We start from the raw sequence: 17,640 nt of genomic DNA, 5'->3' as shown, positions 1-17,640 counted from the left end.
GAACCAGGAGGAGGTACCGTGGGTCAACTTGCTTACAACTAAGTATGGACCTTTGAGCCCATGGAACTGCTTTGAAGGGCAGAATGTCTCTTGGCTTTGGAGGACGATCAATGGTGTGGTAAGAAGTATGAAGCTAGGCTTTAGAAAATTGATTGGCAACGGTTGCACAACCGGTGCGGCGATAGAACCTTGGCTCTCACCGGTCCCATGGAGCAGACAACCTAGGATAATGAGTGCTAGACTTTTGGAAGAGACAGTCAAGGTAGAGGAGCTGCTAGACCAGCGGAGGTGGGAAGAACGTCGAATTGTTAGAGAGGTAGGAGAAGAGCTGGCTTTTGACATCCTGACTTTCCAAGCTAGGAGCCCCACCTCAGTTGATACTTGGATATGGTGGCCGCATCCGCAAGGCAAGCCAACAGTGAAGTCAATTTACTCCTTCCTCAACCCAGCAGCGGAGGACAACTGGCTGGGTTGGAAGGTGCTTTGGAAACTCCAGGTAGCGCCTAGAGTCCGTACCTTTCTATGGAAGCTTTCATGGAGACGGCTACCCACTAATGTGCTAATGGAGAAGGTTGAATTGAGATATGGGGAGCTGTGTGCGTTATGCGAACTCCACGAGGAGACTATCACCCACCTTTTCTTCACATGTAGATACTGTCGCGAGTGCTGGGCCGAGCACCAAAACAACATGGGGAGGATGGCGTTTCAAGTGGATGAGAACTGGCTGACCTCTACTTGGCATGCAGACCAGTAGAAGGACATGGAAGTTAAGGCCAAAATCGCATCGACGCTGTGGATGATCTGGAAACAGAGAAATGTCGTAACCTTCGGAAGAGGAAGGTTAAGCCCGAGGGTAATCACCGGGAAGGCGCTAGCTATGGTTGAAGAATATGCAAAGAGCGAGGAGGCTCCTAAGGAAGCTACGACTAGGGGGCAGGCCAAATGGGATGCCCCAGATAAGGGCTGGGTAAAGCTTAATACAGATGGGTGCTATGACACAGCAGACATTCAAAGTGGTGTCGGAATGGTGCTGCGGGATGAAGATGGCAAGGTGCTGCAGCTCGCGTGGGAACCGTGTCCTAATATGGCAGCCTTATACGCGGAAGCTTAGGCGGCGAGGTTTGGCCTCAAGTTGGTGGACAAGGAGTGTCAACTGATACTAGAGACGGACTCCCGGGAGCTCGCCAATATCCTTCGCAGTGAGTCGAGCCCTCCTTGGCGCATTAGAAATATGGTAGATGAATGTAAAAGTCTGCTGAGAGAATGTAGAGGGTGGAGAGTTTCTAATGTGTATAGAGAAGCGAATAGAGTGGCGGACTAAGTAGCTAACCGTGGGAAGGTGGCTGGGTCCACTGTAATTTTGGGTCCGGCGAATCCTGTCCCCTCAGACCTATGTAACATCTTGAGTGTGGAAACCCGGGCTAGCTAGCTAACCCGGGTTAAGCCAGCTGAATGAAGCTCCTTAATTTCAAAAAAAAAAAAAAAAGGATGGGTCTCCTTCTAAGGAGCTTTATTTTGATTTTCTTTTCTGTCTCTAGTACAGTTTAGCCACAGTTGAGATCGTTTACATCTAACGTTTTGGCATGTTTGTACCCTAGGGATGGGCACCACTTGCTATAACAATTTTATCATCATTCTTCTTCATCTTTATGGTTGTATATCAAAGAAAATTTTATGAAGGTTACATGGACTTCCAAACTTCTTTAACTTTTAGATGTAATCTACAGATGATTCTGCTAGGATGGGTAAAACGTCGATTAGAGTATGTGATATTTGATATCATAGTAACCAGCTACTAATTTCTTCACTCATCTGGAAAGTAGATCGTCTTATATGTTTACTTATTCAGTTCAGCAATTTCAACCAGCTACTGAAATGAAAGGTTGCATGCATGGATGTCAAATATCTGCTGGTATGCAAAGTTTAAGCGAAATGCTGGCTCAGTAAGTTTAGAAGAGCTCCTAAGCTATTGAAAGAAGATTGTAGATCATAGAAAACCACTCTCCTGAATACATGACATTGAATAGTATTTTTGTAACTGCCAAAAGCTTTCAATGCATGAAAGGAAATAAATGGAATAGATGACCTTTTTGATACCTCCATGCTTTTGAGAGTTTTATATATCTGTGCTGTATCAACAAATGAAAGAAAATATGACCTCTCATTAATTTTTCCTTGTTCGGTCACAGGAAAAGTATCACTGAGAAAGGTGTGTACTATGTAGCCAAAAACTGGAGTTATATATGGTCATCTTTTGGCAAACTTAACTGTAAACATAATTTCCTATTTTAAACAATTATACAAATACACCTAGAGGTATTCGTGATTGCTTGCCTAGTTTTTATGCGAATTTGTGGTCTTTGATATGGAAAAGGTGTACAATTGCTTGAGCCGGAATGCAGTTATAGGAACCCTAAAAGCTATGATTTTTTTCGAAACATTAAATTTCTTAGATTTATGTATGTATATTTTCTCCTACTTCTTCCTTCCTGATAAATGGTTCTTGTTCAGATTGGAAGGGGTCTTATAGTATCCGTTAAGGAGATCCACTATTCCCTTATTCCTTTATTCTTTGCTCTCAGGTTTGAACAGGAATCGTGAAGGCTATTTAAAGTAGGGTTAATCCTCGGACCTCTAGGCTAAAAAGAAGTCTATCCACCATTTACCAGCATCTCTTTAGGAGCTAAGCTTTGCGTGGAGGGGGATGGCATGCCTTATTGTTAGTGAGCCTGGAATGGGCACCAGTTACTACTATTTTGAGGAGATTTTAGCAGAACTATCCTTGAGATGCTCCTAGATTTAATCAAACTCAATCTGTGCATACCTGCTCAATTTTAATCAAGATAAGCCCGACTTAGTCTGAGTCTGAAATTGTAATGAGCGGCACGGTCTAAATTTTTGCCTACTCGGCCTGCTATAGTCGCCCACAATCTAGCGTGGTACTTTCGCCCATTTCTATAGTTTTTTTTTTTACTTTCATATTAGATATTTTAATTATTAGATATTGGTATATAAATATATTTATATAAAAGATAACTAAAATATTTTTATGGGATGCCCATTATATTTAGCCCATTAAGATAAAATTATTTTTTTTATATATAACACAACTCATTATGCTTAATTGGACTCCGATATTTCACGAATTAGTGGGCCGTAACAAGATATAATATTGTAGCATAGTCTAAATCCCGTCCAGAGTGAGGATTGTTGGGTTTTGACTGTTAGTACTTGGGATTTGGTGACAGCTAAATTTGCTTACTTAGCTCTATTGGATATCTAGCAAAATAGATCCCCTGGAAGGGCTTACGATTGCTGGCTGTGGCTCCCAGTGCCTTCCTACATATGTTACACTTTCCAATAAAAAGATCTCTGCCGTTGTTTCTTTGCCGGCCAAGGTGCAACTTGAAATCGAAAGAAGAAGACCAAGAAAAATAGATAAAGTAACACTCTTTCCCAACTTCTTAATAGTACAAGATAATGTTATCACTCTATGGCTTTGTCTTCTCGAGGAATTCCTTAATTAATTGCAGAGGATTGGAGGTGCTGTGTTGCTGGACGACTCAATGGATTTGCATCCAAACACCGAAGTATAACCATAATCATAGCTAGTATTTCAGTAGCAACAACTGTCGTTGGAAATGGGAGCCATGCGTCGAAAATATCCTTCAATAGTGAAAGTTTCACGACGCGAGATTTTAAAGCTGTGAGATGATCTCCTGGATGCGTTCTCAATAGCCATTAAAGTTCTCACCAAATTTCAGCATAAGAGAAGCGGTGTTGCTCGGTTTGCTTCTAATTAAAGGTGGAGAAACTATATTTTCACATCCACCTTAATTGAATGGATGTCGAAATGCAACATTATAACTTAAATGCTGATACAATATAAACAACATTATTCTGTTTGGAATGCAAAATAGCCCGAGTACGAGCAGCGAGGCAGCTTCTACTCAAGCTTGGCTCAAAATGAATAATAAGCCAAAAATTTGATTCAGACTTGAATCATCTATATTCAAGTCCGAGTATTATAGGAGCCTAATTCGAGTTCGAGCTATAAACAAGCCCATTCATGTCTTAAACGAGCTGAATTATGCTCGACTAAAGCTTAAAATTAAAGATTTGTATATATATATATATATATATATATAACTTTGAACTCTTAGACTAAAATGAATGAAATTATTCTTATAGGACTTTGAGAATTTTGAGGATTCGTGTGGTTTTGTGTGTATATTTCAAAGATTTAGAGATAAAAATTATGACTAGAGATTTTCTACTTAGCTTCCGATTAGTTTATAATTTTTTAACAATTCATGACAAAAGAAAAGGGGGAGAATATTTTGGACTAGACTGTTATGCTCGCACTTGACTTGATTATTGCATTTGGCATCCACTTGACATTATTACATTTAAAATACAATATGTTATCATTTGACTCGTCATTCTTATGTGAAAAATTACATGTGATTTTTTTAACTGTGCTTATATAAATAGTACTTGATATCATTATTTTTATTCCACACATGCATTTCACGTGTTATCTAGAGTTCATACTAGATGTCTATATCATGCTCAATAGGTAACTTATAATTTAGATATTTGTACTAAGTTGTAGTTTTTTTATCATTAAATTGCCAAAGGGAAATTGTTATATTTTTTGTATATTTCGATTCAGAAATGGATTAGATGATTCCTTTAGTGGTTTCTTCTAGTAGGAATCAATGATATTTCCAACCTCTATTTAAGAGCGTAAAGCAAGAGGTTAGATCACTAATTGGAAAGAGAACTCTAGGATTTTTACTCTCATCTTAGAGGAGTTTTTTTAGTTTTCTCATGAAGTATATATTTTATATTTGAGTGAGAAAAATTTCATACTTATTCAATTACTTGAGCTATAATTGATGATGATCAAATAGCATCGAAAAGAGCTAAAACATTCATCGACATCAAACACATCACCACGTGTGCATTGGAGTGTTGATATGTGGGTTAAGTGTTTACCAAAATGAGGTAATATGTAACATGCAAAAAAAGGGTTAGCATGTGCAGCGCACATGCCCATCACCCCCTCCCCCCTGCTCCCACCATGTGCACGGAGGCCGATGAATCGCTTTCCTCTCCCCCACCGCCCCATTCCGCCTTATCTTCTCTCCTCTTCTCTCCTTCTTGGCCTTTTCCACTCGAGGGCTTGTCTCACTGGTCAGAGTTATCACTGTTGTGGCTAGAGTTGGTGACCCTCCCTTTTTGGTAGTATATTCTCTTCTTCTCCCCATCATTTCGGTTCTTGTTGAGTCTTTTTCTAGTATTAGACAGTTGTCACCGTCAGGAGGGTGGGTAGGCTGCTCGAACAACTAACATCGGCTAGTCCACCAACCTTCATGGTTGATGAGCTCATTAAGGTCGTGGACCTCGACTTGGAGCCTTCCCTCACCTCCAACGAGGCTTAGAGGTGCCCCGCGGTGGGTTCCGTGCTCAACACTCATTGGACTTTTTGAGATCTCACCTTAGGGCTCAACGAGCCACAATAACCCATGGTGCATCTTCCTTGACCTTCGCTGCCCCTGTGCAACATGCCATCATGGCATCTAACATCTCTCCAGCAACAAGGCCACCTTGGCCTCGCCCTTGTTCTTCCTCATCTTCATCGATCAGTGCTTGTTAAGGATCCTAATAGGCGAGGTACCTACATTATGACCACCTCAACGATTCCTCTCTTCCCTGTGGTGGTCTGGCGATGTATGGTCGTTGACATCTTTTCCTTACCCTTGCGATGGAGTGCAAGGGTGCGAAAGGGGTGGCCCCTTTTCTAGCTGAGCTGAGCTCAATCCTACTAGGTAAGTTATGTAGGCTAGGCTAGATTGGCCCATTCCAAACCCTCATGGTTAGGTTGGTTTGGCTAGCGCAAGCCCACTTAGGGCTAGGTGCAAGCCCATGCCCCTCGCGGGACTTTCCTGTTATTTTATTTTAATTAATGGGATGTAGATTTTGACTTAGCATTGTATCGAGAGCTCCCCGGAACTAGCACCTCCTAGAGCAGACTGGAAATATGTAGCACAACTTGTCACTAGAGAAATGTAGTGTGTCTAGGAAGTGAACTATCAACCCTTACTTTTACACTTGATGTGATGTGTTAAATTGCAATATAAAATAATTTTCTAAGATATAATTGCCTGAATATTATATTGGTATATGTTAATTTAACTTGTTTGACATAATTGCTTTTATTATGATTGTTATGCATAACCCTTAGTATGCTCTAGTATGATAGCACATACAATTCTATGATAACATAGGGTTAGGGCATCTATTCAGGATATTTAATTGAAGAACGAAAGGTAGAATGGCATAGACCTAGTAGTACTTGATAACATAGGGCTAGGACATCTATTAAGAGTTATCTCTTGATCCTGCTATATGCATTGATTTAATTTGTGTGTAATGATTCTGCTATAAGCAACAATTCTATTGTATATGGTGATATTGCTTAAGCGGTGATGCTTATTGATGATGGGCTTACAAGGCTCCTTTATAAAGAATATTGAAATATTATGAAAGTTTTCATGAATTAATGGCGAAATAGTTTCTTCTTCATATTCTATCGTGTTTCACATACCTGTGTTATTTTCTACATCAGATGCACGAGACAAGTTGGATCATAAGAAAAGTGTTTCGTTCAAGCCATACAAACTTCGTTCTTCTCAATTAAATACTGAATGCCGGTGCATAATAGATGAAAGACTAGGTACATTAGAAATGCAATTTCTTATAGCTATATGTCGAGGAATGCTTTCATAGAGAGTATATTCAAGGAATGAATCCTTATATGCTGAACAATATAATCTATATAGAGTTGCTTGATAGTTTGGTCTTGACCAAGGTATACCTGATAGAGGACTTATATATCTCTTAAAATAAATTCGTCATAGTATATCATATGCTAAATGGGAGCATTTATGAAGATTGACAAATGGGGCATGATTTTCTTTCTATCAAATGAGAGATACAAATAAGTCAATATTGATTATGCTAGATGGTGAGTTAAGTAAACCAAATATTACTTTACTGATGGTATACCTCGACTAAGAGATGGTAGAGCCTGAGGAATAAAATCTATTGAGGCAACACGATAGGTTGCTCATAACCAAAATTCCTCTCTTGTACCTTCATTTGATTGTTAGATATCTGTTTCCCTCATTATTCTTCAAAGCAAAATTACAAAAAAGCACTTCTCAGCTTCTCTAAAGAAATATGAGGAGACTCATGCAAATATTTGACCAAAGTGCTTGAAAAGATAGGGACTAGATTTCATGCTAATGAGCATGTAAAGAAACAAACATTAGAATAGAGGGCAAAAATTCATAAACATCTCAAACAGGTTTGAACTTCTCTTTTTTCTCTCTCTCTTTATATATATATATATATATATATATATATATATATATATATATATATATATATATATATATATATTCTACAGTTTGAAGCAAATCAGCCATCAATGGATAAAGATGAATATGGTTCGTTGAGAAGAGAGCTATGAAATTGCCTAATGAAGAACAAAGCAAAATGCCCATGTCTTTGACTCTTCTAATGACTTGTTCTTATGAGAGGCAAATCCTCAAGAAAGAAAATGATACAAGGGTAATCCAAGTTCAATCTCAGAAGGAGAAAATACTTTAAAGAACGTTGTTGGGTCATACTGTTTGCTAAGTGAGGGGCGGGCGATTTTATCACTATGGCTATCCTCCCTTTAAGGCATTTGCATTGCTTGTGTATTAGACGGTTGGCAAGGCTAATGGCAAGTGTATTGAGTAGTCATGAGGAGGGTGGATAAAGTTAGCCTATTTCTAGTCGGACCACGCTAATGGCATGCATATATGTGCATTACTTATAATATTTATCATGATGATCAGTTATTTATATGTTCATATAATTTCCAAGACGGTGTCTTATACTCATGTTATTCTGCCAGTGATAGTGTTACTTGTTGAGCATTAGATTCATTCATAGTTGATATGTGATGTAGATTGATTGTCATCGAGTCGATCTCAGTAGCAACTTTATCTATTATGGCGTTAAGCCCATCCTTTTCTTTTCATTATGTTGTACTATTTTTGCTAGGGGATATGTTATCCTTTGTTGTATCTTTTCCTCAGCATGTACTCTTATATTTGCGGACCTTACCTTTATTGTTATATTCTAGATAGATTTGTTGTAGCCTGTGGGCCTCTCTTTGATTTTGCTATCTTGGTATTATTTGGTATTAATGGCATGCTGCTAAACCTCTAAACTCCACATGAACTTCATGTGAGGGAAACAACACTTAACGAGTTTGGAGTTGTTTCATAATCTTTTTCACAAGAGTACTTAATCAGATAGTTTCTATTTAAAAGATTACTTAAATACTATGATATTAGAGTGTCGAGAGGGGTTGTAGGTCTTATTTCTATTGTTTGGTAATTGGATAGATCCGTGGCTTTCCTATCTATAGAGGAGAAGTTTTTCGTGTAAAGAAAATGTATAGTCTTATGCTAGTCATACTTTATTTTTTCTTTTCATATTCGACTTTTTGTTTTCTACTCTTACTCGAATTTTCACTCATTGACTTGAGCTTGATTTTCTTTATTAGAGTATGATTTAGATTTCCTAATTGGATCGATTTTCAAAATTCGATTCTTATTCATCTTCTAAATCTAGTAGGATTCAGTTTTCCTAAACCAATTCAGACTAAGATTTCTAACTTGATGTGGGATTTCTATTTTCATGTCTCTATACCTAGTTAGCCTAGAAATCTTATCTTACAATAAGTTTTTATTTTTTTTTCTTCTCTCTCTCCCGTTGTCCTAGCCAAATGAAGCTAAGCCAGATTCAGAATCAAGGATGGTGGGAGGTAATTTACTAAGATTTTCTAGCCTAGCCCAATTCTGCAATGGGCAATACGATGAACGAAGGGCACCCAAAACTCGCCCTAGGCTAAGTGATCAAGCCTAGATGGAGCACTTCTTTCCCATTCATGAACCAATTGACTCATGAGTCATGATTTGAATGAACACTAATGATTAGAGAGAAAAAAAGGGAATAGGGATATGGTAGTAGCAAAATCTATGTCATTCCCTCTCTTTTCAAGCTACCAATTATAAATGGATAATAATTTTATAATACTAAGAAGACAAATACAAACCGAATGTTAGAGTTCTATACGATCATCTAGAAATGTGACACTGCTTGAATTTATAGCAAATTGAGAAAATATATAGCAAAACAAAGAAAATGATTTGCACGAAAATAGAAAGAGAACCATATTTAATCTTATTTTATTTTTACCATATTTTAAGTTGTACAAATATATATACATACATTCATACATACACGATACAGTTTCCTAATAAGCATTCATGCTCAATAAAACTATATAGATGTAAACATGACATAGAATTATGAGATTAACTGAGGAATAATAAGTATCTACTTTAACTCTTTATTACTTTATAAAAAGTAATATACTTAGGCATGGAGGTGCCCAATTTTTAAGCAAATAAATTTATTTTACAGTACATTTATATTTATATAAAATCTAAATGCTTAATTACACTTTGCCCTTTATATTTTGATTCGGTATCACTTTATCCTCATGTACTATAATAGCGTACAAATATCTCCTTAGATTTTTAAAAAGCTACAACCACATTAATATATATCTTAAAATTACTTTTATATCCCTTTATTATTAGAGAAAAATATTATAGTTTATTAGTTGATAACATAAAATTATTTATCTACCCTTACCTGCTACTGATTGGATTGTATTGCCTCGTGCTCAACCCAATGTCATCACATCTCTAGTTGTGCTCAGTTGAGAGGAGAGATGCTTCACCTTCTTCCTTCTATTCTCATCCCATCTCCTTCCCTTCTTCTTTCTCTCTTCCATGTATAGAACTTTTCTATGAACTCTTCCCTCTCAACTTTGAAGGATGTCAATGTGAAAATGACTTTGAAATTACCTCCGACCAGAACTCCTGTTGTCTAGCAACTTGTGAACTCCAAAACCATCTCCATCCACAAAGGGTATGATCATGCTTGCATTGCATTTGAATCAATACATTTTTTTTATGTTTTTCGAATGGAGCAATGCTCTCTGCCATCTCGGCATGCATTCAGTTGTAAAGTAACTAAGATTTCCTTATTTTTCTGGTTTACAGAAGGTTATGAACTGCCCTACATACAAAAGAAGGATTTGGAAGTGATTTTGAAGATAGTTTGCCGCCCCTTAAAAAGAATTTGAACAACTTGAGCTTAGAAGAAAGTAAAGAAGACGAGTGATGTGAGAAGTTATTTGGTGATATTATATTTTTGATTTAGGATTGGATCCTAAATGAAGCTAGGTTGAATTCAATATGGATATCCTAGATTGGAGGTTATCATACTTCCTCCATTGAATTCAATGTCTCATCAAAATTCAATATAACTTTTTGTAGTTCAATCTAAGGAAGGAGATGACGGCAAAACTATCTAAAAATATATTCTTTTTGCCCTTTATGAGAATAATATTGTCTATCTGAAAATTACATATTGTTCACATATTTTGACACCTAAGTTTTAGCTCCCAGAAGGCTAATAGATATGTTTAGTTGTAACTTTTTAAAAGTCTAATGAGATATTTATACACTTTTATAGTACAAAAGAAAAAATATATAATATTGGGTTAAAGTATAGGAGGATAAAGTGTAAAATAAATCTAAATACGCACATTCATTATATATATTTAGATAAAATATTTTAATGCGCATTCAGTCTAACTGAAACTATCTAGATGTAAATATGATATGGAATGAAGAGACCAACTAATATCGATTTAATATCCGACAAAACTTAGATACCAAATCTAAATAGAGGAATAATAACTGTCTAATTTTTACCCTTTATTAACTATATGAAAGGTTATATATTTAGACGTCTGAGATACTGAATTTTTAAGTAAATAAATTTAATTAGAGTACATATATATTTAGATAAAAATCTAAATACATACATATATTCATTCACATATATTTGAATAAAATATACACACACAAGCTAAATAAAACTATCTAAATATAAATATGATATAGAATTAAGAGACCTATAAATATCGATTCAATAATTTGAAATCCAAATAGAGGAATAATAACTATCAACTTTTTACCCTTTATTAACTATATGAAAGGTTATATACTTAGACGTTGAGGTGCTGAATTTTTAAGTAAAATCTAAATGCAAACATACATTCATTCCATATATTAACACAGAATAAATAAAACTATCTAGATGTAGATATGATATTGAATTAAGAGACCAATAAATATCGATTCAATATCCGACAAACCTTAGATAGATAATCTAAACAGTGGAATAATAAATATCTACTTTTCACTCTTTATTAACTATGAAAGGTTATATACTTACATGTCGAGGTGCTAAATTTTTAAGTAATAATATTTTATTTAAGATATATATATAAACTCTAGATACATACATATATTCATTCACATATATTAACACAGGCTAAATAAAACTATCTAGATATAGATATGATATGGAATTAAGAGATTAATAAATATCAATTCAATATTTGACAAAACTTAGATACGAAATCTAAAAAAAAATAATAACTATCTACCTTTCACTCTTTATTAACTATGAAAGGTTGTATACTTAGATGTCGAGGTGTTGAATTTTCAAATAAATAAATTTAATTACGGTACATATATATTTAGATAAAATATAAATACATACATACATACACATATATTTGAATAAAATATACACATATAAGCTAAATGAAACTATCTCGATGTCAATATGATATGAAATTAAGATATCAATAAATATCGATTCAATATAGGACAAAACATAAATACTAAGTCTAAACAAAGAAATAATAACTATCTACTTTTTACGTTTTATTAACTATATGAAAGTTTATATACTTAGAAGTCGAGGTGCTGAATTTTTAAGTAAATACATTTAATTACGGTATATATATATATATATATATATATATATATAATCTAAATACATACATACATTCATTCACATATATTTGGATAAAGTATACAGATACATCTAAATAAAACTATCTCGATGTCAATATGATATGAAATTAAGATATCAATAAATATCGATTCAATATATGACAAAACATAAATACGAAGTCTAAACAAAGAAATAATAACTATCTACTTTTTACGTTTTATTAACTATATGAAAGTTTATATACTTAGAAGTCGAGGTGCTGAATTTTTAAGTAAATACATTAAATTACGGTATATATATATATATATATATAATCTAAATACATACATACATTCATTCACATATATTTGGATAAAGTATACAGATACATCTAAATAAAACTATCTCAAAGTAAATATGATATGGAATTAAGAGACCAATAAATATCGATTCAATATCTGACAAAACATAGATAACGTAATCTAAACAGAGAAATTGTCTACATTTTACTTTTTATTAACTATATGAATGGTTATATCTTAGACGTCGAGGTGCTGAATTTTTAAATAAATAAATAAATTTAATTACAGTATATATATATTTTGATAAAATATAAATATATATATACATTCATTCACATATATTTATATATAATATCTTAATGCAAACAAATGTTAAATAAAACTATGTTGATGTAAATATGATATGGAAGTAAGAGACCAGTAAATATCAATTCAATATCCGACAAAACTTAGATACGAGCTAAACTAAGGAATAATAATTTTCTACGTTTACATTTTAGAGACTATATAAAAAGTTGTATATTTAGATGTGGAGGTGTCGAATTTTCAAATAAATTTAATTACAATACATATATATTTAGATAAAATCTAAATATGTGTATACATTCATTCACGTATATTTAGATAAAATATATTAATACATACTGATGCTAAATAAAACTATGTAGATGTAAATATGATATGGAATTATGAGACCAATAAATTCCGATTACAAAATTTAGATACGAAATATAAATAAAAAAACAATAATTATCTATTTTTTAACCTTTATTGACTACATGAAAAGTTATATATTTACAATCGAGGTGACAAATTATTAAGTAAATAAATTTAATTACAGTACATATATACTTAGATAAAATCTTAATATATACATATATTCATTCACATATATTAGGATAAAATATACACATATAGGCTAAATAAAACTATCTCAATATAAATATGATATGGAATTAAGAGCTCAATAAATATAGATTCAATATCCGACAAAACTTAGATACGAAATCTAAACAGTGGAATAATAACTATCTAACTTTTACCTTTTATTAACTATATGAAAGGTTATATACTTAGACGTCAAGGTGCTGAATTGTCAAGTACATAAATTTAATTGCGGTACATATATATTTCAATAAAATCTAAATACATACATTCATTCACATATATTTAGATATAATACCTTAATACAAACAAATGCTAAATAAAACTATCTATATGTAAATATGATGTGAAATTAATAGACCAATAAATATCAATTCAATATCCGACAAAACATAGATACGAGAGCTAAACTAAGGAATAATAATTATCTACTTTTACATTTTACTAACTATATAAAAAGTTGTATATTTAGATGTGGAGGTGTCAAATTTTCAAGCAAATAATTTAACTACAATACATATATATTTAGATAAAATCTAAATACATATATACATTCATTCACATATATTTAGATAAAATATCTTAATACATACAAATGCTAAATAAAACCGTAAATATAATATGGAATTAAGAGACCAATAAATACTGATTCAATATACGATAAAATTTAGATGCGAAATCTAAACAGAGGAATAATAACTATCTATTGTTTACTATTTATTGACTACATGAAAAGTGATATACTTACACTCGAGGTGTCAAATTTTTAAGTAAATAAATTTAATTAAAGTACATATAGATTTAGATAAAATCTAAATAAATACATACATACATTCACTTATATTTAGATAAATACTTTAATATGCACACGTGCTAAATAAAACTATCTAGATATAATAATATGGAATTAAGAGAGTAATAAATATCAATTAAATATCCGACAAAATATAGATACAAAATATAAAGAGGAATAATAACAATCTAATTTTTACTCTTTATTGTAGTATGAAAAGTTATATACTTAGACGTCGAGATGCTAAATTTTCAAGTAAATAAATTTAACTACAGCAACAACAATTCAAGACTTTTTTTTTCTAATTATTCTTTGGTTCTAACTATATGGGTCATCTTTTTTTTATATCAATTATCGACTAATTTAAATAAAAAATTGTAATAATATATTTGCTGAATGCTGGTATTTCCAGATCACAAAAGTTGTTCCAGAATTTAATTTTAGGAAATTCACGTGAACCCTATGTTGCCCTTCTATGTAATTACAGCATTACCCCTCCCTCCTCTCAAATGCCAGCCCTTCTCCAACACCAAAAATAAACACTTTCCTCGGGTGAAATCCACGAAGTAGCCGTGGAGATTCCTCCCTTCAATCCCAGTAAGAAAACTTTCCAGATGGGTAAGAATTAAAGTCTACAGAGAGAGAGATAAAAGAAAGGGGAAGGGAGAGAGGAAGAAGGGGAAAAAAAAAATTCTCTCTTTATCCTCTCATATCTTCCAGTGTTCTTAGTGGTGGGAATAGAACAAAAGTCTTCGAGGATAGCGATGGTGGAGATGTTGGAAGACGTGGCGGCGGCGGTGGAGGGGTGCTTCGCCGACGACCTCCTCCTCCTCGACTTCGTCCCCGACCACGACGCGCTTCCGGTTCGAACCACCAGAACCCTTCGCCAAGACTCGATTTTTGAGCCGTAGGGCAGCTAAAAATCCGATTTTTTTGGTGGGTTTTTGGTAGGTTTTGGCTGCGGAGGGCGGAGAAGGAGAGGAAGAGTTGGAGTGGCTCTCGAACAAGGACGCCTTCCCTTCCTTGGAGACCTCGCTCGAGTTCCTCACGAAGGAGGCGGCGAACCCGGTCTCGGTTCTCGTGGCGGCGGCGGCTCCGTCGGTGAGGGTCCCGGTGAGGCCGAGGAGCAAAGGGAGGCGGCGGCGAAGGAGGGAGGTCTCCGGGATTCCGCCACCTTCTGCGGCGGTAGCTGCTGCGGCGGCGAGCGGAGAGAGGCGGCGGTGCAGGCATTGCCAGGCGGCGGAGACGCCGCAGTGGAGGGCGGGGCCGGAGGGCCCAAAGACGCTTTGCAATGCGTGCGGGGTGCGGTACAAGTCCGGGCGGCTCGTACCGGAGTACCGGCCGGCGAGCAGCCCGACCTTCTCCGCCGCCATCCACTCCAACTCCCACCGCCGGATTCTCGAGATGCGACGGCGTAATACCTCCGCCACACCCAGCGGCCGGAGACCTGGCCGCCCCGCCGCTTTCTCGGCGGTGTGAACACCTTCCCATCTCATCTTAGGAATTCTTTTCTCCTTTTTCCTTTTAGTTTTTAGTGGGGCAAAGAAATGAGAAGATTTAAGTGAATTAATTCCATTTGTTGTCACCTCAATGTAGCAATGTTTCTTACCAATGGAGAAGAAAGTTGGGAATAGTGATAGGTTAATCCAAATTTTTACTATGTTATTTGTCCTTCTTATCCTTTATGCCTCTTAATAAGGGTTTTAGCCTCTCTTTTTTTAGTCCATAAAGAACACAATTCCCATTCTTTCCTTCTTTACTTCCCATGGTTAGGGTTTAACAAGGAAGCATGTCTTCAAATGCTTGGAAAAGAGAAACCCTAAAAAAGAATTTATGCACAATATACATGTCAAGTAGTCATTGTGGTTTTAATTTTAAACATTAAAACTTTGGTCATTGCTGATTAGGATATAGTTATTATATCAATGTATGAATTAAGTCAATTAACCAATGCTTTCTTCATTCAGTGTATCTGTCAACTAATATTGACTGGACTAGGACTGAATCAATATATATCATATATACACTCGATAATTGTAGATATGTTGAAATGAACCAGGCCACTAATTTGAAAATTAATTACATTTACGATTGATTCATTCCCCCTTCACAACTGAAGCACTGAATCATATCACTCTTGCTCAAGAGAAACACACACACACACACACACACACACACACACACACACACATATATATATATATATATATATATATATATATATATATAAGTGGTTTAGGTTAAAACTTATTTATCTAAGTTTCTTTTCATGTTGCATGAATCCATATAAATCAATGTCGGAATAATCAATTTCAATTTTTCGATAGGCATCGCATTAAAACTGCTGTCTTGATGAGCGATTTATATCGTTATCTGCTTTCGATAATAAAAATTACTCATCATCAGCGACATATATTAATTGAAGCTACTACAATAACCCCATTTAACGCATCCGGTGTGACATCTACGTGGACTAAAAATAACCTACTTATAAGACAAATCAATATAGAAGAACTTATTATGTATTTGGATTTATTTCTTTGTGTTCAGACTCATTTTGGCAAGAAAAAATGAGGGAAGACCTAACTTTTCCATCTTATTCTTGGGAGAGTGGAATCCTACGCACTCATATGGTGCATCTAATTAGGTGTGACAGCTAAAATTTTGAAACAATGTTAGAGAAGAGAAATGTAAACATTATATCACTAGTTGCACAACAGTAGATGCACTTTTTTTTATCTATCTTTGTTCTTGTACTAAAGTAAACGAGCAAGACTATTTTACCTCCTCCTTAGAAATTTAAATTTCTGAATAGATGGTCCAGCAAACTTAATACTAGAGTAGACCTTTCTTAAAGGAATTCTTTTAGTTGATAATTTGTGAATAAAACTTATACTTTATGTAGTATCTAAATATTAAAATCCTTTTGAATGAATAGTTTTAATTTTTTTTGCATTAAAATCATTTAAATTTTAACTGAACAAATTTTCAAAGAGATCAAAATTGGTAAAACATTCAAAATCCATTTGAAACCTTGGAAATCCAAATATGTTTTGTTTAAGCATCCAAGCACCCAACAAAACCATTCAAATGCCCATGAAAGTTTAGAATTTGTTTGGGCTATTTATGAGATGATTTAACGGGTCGTTTATGTAAAGTCTAAAGGAGATTTAGGTATAGATGGGTTATGGAAAACTCTTAGAAAGCTTTGAAGAAAATTTTGCTATGATCTAGTCCTATTGGAAAAGAGTAACACCTAGTCTTGTTGGAAAAAGGATTCATCATCTATATAAGCATAATGAAGCTATTGTGTTTAATAAGTCTTTTCACAAGCATTTGATAAGCTTTTATAGATCCTTTCTACGTTAAAACCTTATACTCTTTATGGAGAAATATGAAAGATTATCTTAATCTAATATTGTCTTCATCACCGGAGCTACAAAATAAAGATTCTGAAGGTTCTAAACTGTTTAACTACATCAGCATCTCAACAAAGTAGTGAAGCTTAGATTTTAGCACACTTGGCAACTAATATTCTTTCTTTCGTAGTCCCATGAATTTGGGCAACTATGGAAGGCCAAAAATGAATGGGTGTTCTCTAGCAAGCAAATCTCCACCAGTCAAATTCTATTTCAAGCTCTTAAATGTCTAGCTCATCATCACAAGCCA

The 17,640-nt window shown here is 34.5% G+C and overlaps 1 protein-coding gene across 1 annotated transcript; it reads left to right on the top strand.

Annotated features, from left to right (window-relative positions):
- The first annotated feature begins 14,507 nt into the window (after window positions 1-14,507).
- On the top strand, window positions 14,508-15,631 carry LOC140785211 (GATA transcription factor 1). Its single transcript, XM_073132988.1, has 2 exons — window positions 14,508-14,834; window positions 14,923-15,631. The coding sequence occupies exons 1-2, from the start codon at window positions 14,736-14,738 to the stop codon at window positions 15,448-15,450; spliced, it is 627 nt and encodes a 208-aa protein (XP_072989089.1). The 5' UTR covers window positions 14,508-14,735; the 3' UTR covers window positions 15,451-15,631.
- The last annotated feature ends 2,009 nt before the right edge of the window (window positions 15,632-17,640 follow it).

Source organism: Typha latifolia, chromosome 3 (assembly GCF_019914945.1).
Source record: "Typha latifolia isolate L0001 chromosome 3, TyphaL0001v2, whole genome shotgun sequence".
NCBI lineage: Eukaryota > Viridiplantae > Streptophyta > Magnoliopsida > Poales > Typhaceae > Typha > Typha latifolia.
The sequence above is the reverse complement of the archived record's forward strand: the minus strand, read 5'-3'. Positions and strand labels throughout refer to the sequence as shown.